The 7755-nt window shown below is 41.2% G+C and overlaps 1 protein-coding gene across 1 annotated transcript in view; it reads left to right on the top strand.

Moving 5' to 3' along the window:
• The first annotated feature begins 442 nt into the window (after positions 1-442).
• LOC111958330 (protein AF-10) overlaps positions 443-7755 on the top strand; it is a 79723-nt gene continuing 72410 nt past the window's right edge. Inside the window, exon 1 of the mRNA XM_070437168.1 lies at positions 443-819. Within this exon, the coding sequence (XP_070293269.1) occupies positions 657-819 (163 nt within the window). The 5' untranslated portion in view covers positions 443-656. The remainder of the gene's footprint in view (positions 820-7755) is intronic.

Genomic DNA, 7755 nt, shown 5'->3' with positions numbered 1-7755 from the left:
ATAGCATTTATTTCCATAGTTACAATGTCCTAGTGCTCAATAAATGACAGTATATTCTTTGAGAGCAAAATTATGTCTAGGTTTTCTAAATATGACTTTAAATAGACCTTGGCTACATCTAAAGGCTATTTACAAAGTCTCAGATGACAACAACAGCCTACATAAACAATGGAGTAATATTCATTCATGTTTTTGTTATAATAACTTAATTCATATTTGTAAATAACTCATGTTGATGTATACAATGTTGACAATAGTCAATCGTCATTTGTAACAACCAAGCATTGTACTGTTACAAAGTTTCCAAGCAGTTTCCTTCACAACACATTCGTTTTAAAAGGCCATTTGGAACCAAAATGGCGCCGTGCACATTGGTAACACTCTCTGAGCAAATCGTATCCATCCTTTCTGACTTGTCACGCGCCGTGCGTGCTTACGCACTTCCACTTCCCGACGGGCCGCTTCATCTTGCTCGCGATGTGTGTAACCTTCACTAAAGTGGAAAAAATACGGTGTCAAAACGGAATGTAAACACGACTAAAACATGATCTTTCGACCAAGTGAGACCTAAAGCGCTGTCACACTGGGTAGATGAGGAACTTCTGCAAAGGTTTCGGCGCATCTTTGTTGTCTTCGTATGTCCACTTTCTCCGTAAATGGTCTCCGGCGAGCTGTGCCTGGCAGCGGACAACGACTTCTTGGCGAATAATATGAAGGAGATGATTGGAGGTTGCTGCGTGTGCTCAGACGAGAGAGGCTGGGCAGAAAACCCTCTAGTATACTGTGACGGTCACGGCTGCAATGTTGCAGTCCATCAAGGTAAACACGGGATAAAATCCAAAACATTAAACATGGAATTTGCTTGACGAACATCCGATAACTAGCTCAGGCTAGGTAGCGCGGTTGATGGTCTGCCAGGAAGCTAGCTAGTAACATTAGCTAGCTAAGCTAACTCATTTTGCTAGGTACAATAGCTAATAAGCAAGGTTATAGCTAGTTACTGTAACGTTAGCTAGTTATATCCAATCGACTGTTTGCGCGTTTGTCATGACCTATCTAGCCAGTTAGCCTTCCTATCTAGTAGGTATGAAGTTGGCTAAGGTAACTAGCTAACTAACGTTAACTAGTTAGATGGGTAGTATTTTTATAGCTAACAGCTTGTAACAGGCTAATGTGATGCTCCATTAGTCGTTACGGATATGTACTGTTTGATACATGTTTGGTCAAATCGAGAACGAAGATAGTACAGTATTGCCACGTTCAGGTTGGTCGAAAATTCTGCTACGCGAAACAGTAACGTTACCTACCATGTAAGGCTAATGGGCCATCACATGAACGTTAGCCCGTTACAATCTGCTAGGAAGGATTTCTGTAGTTAACATTGGCTGTGTAGCCTGGCTATACAATTCGTTGAAATGGCATTGCATAGCTCAAACTAGCTAACTAACGTTAACATGTTACTTAATTTGTCTTACCACACTAGTTAACGTTTTATCCGTAATGATTTCCCGCAAGCAAATCACATTATTTCCCCAATGGTTTTTTCCCCCCTAGATAGGTTTTGTAAACAATAGTGCCACGCGGTGAAGTATTTAGCTAGCTACAGTATGTTGTCAAAATATTGTTAGCTAGCTACTGAGTTTGACAGAATGAACCTGTGTACCAAGTGTGTCTGTAATACACTGACCCAAACAACAATGTCAACGTCACTCAGATTCTGTTGACAAAGTCACAATCAGAACTAGGTATCCAGTCGACACAGTCAATATTGGTGATTTTGGCATTGTGAGACAGAAAAACTGCCCAGTAATTGTATTTTTTATTGTTGATCGTTGTCATGTGATTGAATATATGTCTTCATACACATATTTAGATCTGATTGGGATCCCCATTAGCTAGCCACAGGTAGTCTTCCTGGGGTCCGACACATAACGAAAAAGACATTACAGAAAAAATTATTATTATTATTTTTATCCTTTATTTAACTAGGCAAGTCAGTTAAGAACAAGTTCTCATTTTCAATGACGGTCTAGGAACAGTGGTTTAAAAGCCTTGTTCAAATGCAGAACGACAGACTTTTACCATGTCAGCTCGGGGATTTGATCTTGCAGCCTTTTGGTTACTAGTCCAACTCTCTAACCACTAGGCTACCTGCCGCCCCAAAACATACATAAACTAAACACACCTATTTGTACATGTTATTAAACACAGCCTATATGTTTTACATGTGAATTAATCAATAGCTAATCAACACACTGACGCCGTTGTAACTGACCCCTCTGTCCCCAACAATAGACAGCATAACAATACCCTTTTTATTGTCAGTGGATTATCTCTGTTCATTAAAGTGGATTACGTGAGTCAGTCAGATGTGAGATAATCTGAGAGGACGGCAGAGGTATCTGGAGTGCAGCATGTTCAGACTCAGTGGTGACCACGATTTAGTGCCAATAGGGGAAATACTCCCATGAGCTTGGTGTATAGGCTACACCTGGGTTATGTTCAGTAGAGCACCGGGCTGGCACATTGGCAGTCTGTTGCAAAATGTTTAGAAACAGAAAGCAAAGAGTTTTTTTTTTATCGGACACGTTCATCTAGTACCCTGCCATTAAAAAATATATATATATATATATGTTTCCTGCCTATAACATGTCTTTATTAAAAACGTCCATGTTATGTCAAGTGATTTACCGTTGTAGCACGGTCTACCAGGACACAATACATCAATGTCCACCTCTGGAGGTGTCAGCCAGATCTGGCACCATTTGCACTATTCCCTGTTTTGATCTTGAAATAGGTAATCCAGGTAAATCATGAAGATCTGTAAAATAACTATCCATTGAGTTATAAAAGAGAAGTGCGAATATATATTTTTATTTAGTTTTATAAACCATGTCTTGGGCCATGAGTTTTTGGTTCTATAACAAACTAACCTTGTTTAGTCATGTTACCTGGCTAGCTAGCTAACAACATGGCTATGCAATGGGAGAACTGAAATGGGATAGATAGCCAATTCAAAGAGATGCTACAAAGTTTGGATGCATATGCCTAATCAATGTAATTCTAAGCTAAACCTGAATAAAAAATGACTAGCTTTTTCTGGTGATCTTTACATTTTTGTTTGGTGCCTAACTTTTGGGAGAGCTGTGTGTATGTGAGGTAATGAGAGAGTGGTGTGTGTGGGAGAGGGAATAAGTTAGTGAGCAAGAGTGTGTGTGTGAGGAAGGGAGAGTCTGTAGGCTATCTGAATAGTAGGTTAAAGATGGTTTCATATAGGTCCTTACTGCCACAATGAACATGCAGATCATTATGCATTAAATATTCCTCCTGCCCAATCACCGGCAGGCCTTTTGATATGAGCAGATCAGATCTTTTCTGCAGTAGCCTTTTCTATTATACAGTAGAAAGTGTGATGTTAAATTCAATGTGTTGTATTGAGTAGAGGTGTGACTATCAGGGACAGTTTTTTTTGTGCAGAAAGTATTCACACCACCCCTTGACTTTTACCATATTGTGTTGTGTTACAGCCTGAATTTAAAATGGATTAAATAGACATGTTGTGTCACTGGCCTACACACAATACTCCATAATGTCAAAGAGGAAATATGGATTTCAAAATGTTTACATATTCATTAAAAATGAGAAGCTGAAATGTCTTGAGTCAATAAGTATTCAACCCCTTTGTTATGGTAAGCCTAAATACGTTCTACCCATATACAGTGGGGAGAACAAGTATTTGATACACTGCCGATTTGGCAGGTTTTCCTACTTACAAAGCATTTAGAGGTCTGTAATTTTTATCATAGGTACACTTCAACTGTGAGAGACGGAATATAAAACAAAAATCCAGAAAATCACATTGTATGATTTTTAAGTAATTAATTTGCATTTTATTGCATGACATAAGTATTTGATACATCAGAAAAGCAGAACTTAATATTTGTACATAAACCTTTGTTTGCAATTACAGAGATCATATGTTTCCTGTATTCTTTACCAGGTTTGCACACACTCAGCAGGGATTTTGGCCCACTCCTCCATACAGACCTTCTCCAGATCCTTCAGGTTTCGGGCTGTCGCTGGGCAATACGGACTTTCAGCTCCCTTCAAATATTTTCTATTGGGTTCAGGTCTGGAGACTGGCTAGGCCACTCAGGACCTTGAGATGCTTTCTTAAGGAGCACTCCTTAGTTGCCCTGGCTTGTGTGTCGGTCGTTGTCATGCTGGAAGACCCGCCACGACCCATCTTCAATGCTCTTACTGAGGAAGGAGGTTGTTGGCCAAGATCCTCGATACATGGCCCATCCATCCTCCCTCATACAGTGCAGTCGTCCTGTCCCCTTGCAGAAAAGCATCCCCAAAGAATTATGTTTCCACCCTTGCTTCACGGTTGGATGGTGTTCTTGGGGTTGTACTCATCCTTCTTTTTCTCCAACACGCGAGTGGAGTTTAGACCAAAAAGCTCTATTTTTGTCTCATCAGACCACATGACCTTCTCCCATTCCTCCTCTGATCATCCAGATGGTCATTGGCAAACTTCAGACGGCCTGGACATGCGCTGGCTTGAGCAGGGACCTTGCGTGCGCTGCAGGATTTTAATCCAGACGGAAGTAGTGTGTACTAATGGTTTCTTTGAGACTGTGGTCCCAGCTCTTCAGGTCATTGACCAGGTCCTGCCGTGTACTTCTGGCTGATCCTCACATTCCTCATGATCATTGAGCCCACGAGGTGAGATCCTGCATGGACCCAGACCAGGGTGATTGACCGTCATCTTGAACTTCTTCCATTTTCTAATAATTGCGCCAACAGCTGTGCTTCTTACCAAGCTGCTTGCCTATTGTCCTGTAGCCATCCGCCTTGTGAGGTCTTCAATTTTATCCCTGATGTCCTTTACACAGCTCTCTGGTCTTGGCCATGGAGAGTGGAGTCTGTTTGTATTGAGTGTGTGACAGGTGTCTTTCTATACAGGTAACGAGTCAAACAGGTCAGTTATACAGGTTAAGTGAGAGAACAGGAGCTTCTTAAAGAAAAAGTAACAGGTCTGTGAGAAGCCAGAATTGTTTACTAGGTGTAGGTGATCAAATACTATGCATGCAATTAAATGCTAATAATTACTAAAATATACAATTGATTCTGGATTTTTTGTTTTAGATTCCGTCTCTCACAGTTTGAGTTTACCTATGATAAAAATTACAGACCTCTACATGCTTTGTAAGTAGGAAAACCTGCAAAATCGGCAGTGTATCAAATACTTGTTCTCCCCACTGTATATATATTTTTTTATACCCCTTTTTCATGATATCTAATTGGTAGTTAGTCTTGTCCCATCGATGCAACTCCCGTACGGACGGGAGAGGCGAAGGTCGAGAGCCATGCATCCTCAAACACAACCCCGCCAAGCTGCGCTGCTTTTTGACACTTCTCGCTTAACCCAGAAGCCAGCCGCACTAATGTGTCGGAGGAAACACTGTACTTGATGACCGTGTCAGCGTGCATTGCGCCTGGCCCGCCACAGGAGTCGCTAGAGCGCGATGGGAAAAGGACAACCCGGACGGCGAAACCCTCCCCTAACCCGGATAACGCTGGGCCAATTGTGCGCCTCCTCATGGGTCTCTCGGTCGCGGTCGGCTGCGACACAGCACTGCGGTGCAGTGCCTTAGACCGCTGCGCCACTCGGGAGGCCCTAACATTATTTTTCTTAATGATTACCTCATCTCTGTACCCCACAAATACCCCATGTGACCAGGGTTGTGGGTTCGATTCCCACGTTGAACCAGTACGAAAAAGTATGAAAATGTAAGTCGCTCTGCATAAGAGTCTGTGCTTAACGACTAAAATGTAAATGTAAAATGCAAATACAATGATCTGTAAGGTCCCTCAGTCGAGCAGTGAATTTCAAACACAGATTCAACCAAAGGCCAGTGAGGTTTTCCAATGCCTTGCAAAGAAGGGCACCTATTGATAGATGGGTAAAAAAAGAGAAGAAAATAGATTTTTAAAATATATATATATATAATCTCAGACATTGAATATCAATTTGAGCATGGTGAAGTTATTAATTACAATTTCGATGGTGTATCAATATGCCCAGTCACTACAAAGATGAGTTTGGCATATTTCCTAACTCAGTTGCCGGAGAGGAAGGAAACCGCTCATGTTTCAGCTTTCACCATAAAGCCAATGGTGACTTTAAAACAGTTACATAGTTTAATGGCTGTGATATGAGAGAACTTGGATCAACAACATTGTAGTTACTCCACAATACTAACCTAAATGACAGATTGAGAAGAAGGAAGCCTATACAGATATTTATTTTATTCCAAAACATGGATCCTGTTTGCAATAAGGCACTAAAGTAAAACTGCAAAAAAATTGTCAAAGAAATAATTTCATGTCCTGAATACAAGCGTTATGTTTGGGGCAATGCCCTCACAACACATCACTGAGTACCACGCTCCACATTTTCAAGCATGGTGGTGGCTGCATCATGTTATGGGTATGCTTGTCATTGGCAAGGACTAGGGAGTTTTTTAAGGATAAAAAAACAGAATCTAGAGCTAAGCACAGGCAAAATCCTAGAGGAAATCCTGGTTCAGTCTGCTTTCCAACAGACACTGAGAGAGACATTTACCTTTCAGCAGAACAATAACCTAAAACATAAGGCCAGATAATATACTCTGGAGTTGCTTACCAAGACGACGTTGAATGTTCAGAGTGGCCTAGTTACAGTTTTGACTTAAATTGGCTTGAATATCTATGGCAAGACTTGAATATGGCTGTCTAGCAATAATCAACAATCAACTTGACAGAGATTAAGGACATTTTGGGAAGAATAATGTACGAATAGTATACAATCCAGGTTGGCCAGATGTGCAAAGTTAATTGCTGCCAAAGGTGATTCAAACATTTATTGACTCAGGGGTGTGAATACTTATGTAAATTAGATATTTATATATTTAATTTTCAATAAATTAGCAAAATGTTCTAATAATACGTTTGAACTTTTTAATTATGGGGTATTGTGTGTAGATGGGTGAGAAATAACATCAATTGAATCCATTTTTAATTCAGGCTGTAACACAGCAACGTGGAATAATTCAAGGGGTATGAATACTTTGAGGGCAAAATTTGACTAAACCCAGTGGTATCGTGGTGTTACTCGGTATCGTGGTGTTACTCGGTATCGTGGTGTTACTCGGTATCGTGGTGTTAGTCGGTATCGTGGTGTTAGTCGGTATCGTGGTGTTAGTCGGTATCGTGGTGTTACTCACTCGGTATCTGTGGGTTAGTCGGTATCTGTGTGTTGGTACGTGGCGTATCTTATCTGTGGTGTTATGTCTGGTCGGTGGTGTTACTCGGGTATCGTGGTGTTACTCGGTATCGTGTGTTACTCGGTATCGTGGTGTTACTCGGTATCGTGGTGTTACTTCGGTATCGTGGTGATACTGCTCGGTATGGTGATACCGCTCAGTCTGGTGATACTTGGCCTGGTGTCATGTCGTTAGCAGAATGTTGGTCATGTGACAACCAGACTCTGCAAATAGGCACATTTTCCTGCAGTTTATCTGTTTTTTTGCGTGTTTCCATGCACATATTTTTTGGACCCTCACCAGTTTGCATCCTGCCTTAATAACCAGTACTGTCCTCTCTGCAGCGTGCTGCTATGGCATTGTGGTGTGTGGTATTAACCCAGTGTGTGTCTTCTCTGCAAGTAGTGCTATGGCATCGTGGTGTTGGTATTAACCCAGTGTTGTC

This window comes from Salvelinus sp. IW2-2015, linkage group LG34 (assembly GCF_002910315.2).
Source record: "Salvelinus sp. IW2-2015 linkage group LG34, ASM291031v2, whole genome shotgun sequence".
NCBI classification, from domain to species: domain Eukaryota; kingdom Metazoa; phylum Chordata; class Actinopteri; order Salmoniformes; family Salmonidae; genus Salvelinus; species Salvelinus sp. IW2-2015.
The sequence above is the reverse complement of the archived record's forward strand: the minus strand, read 5'-3'. Positions and strand labels throughout refer to the sequence as shown.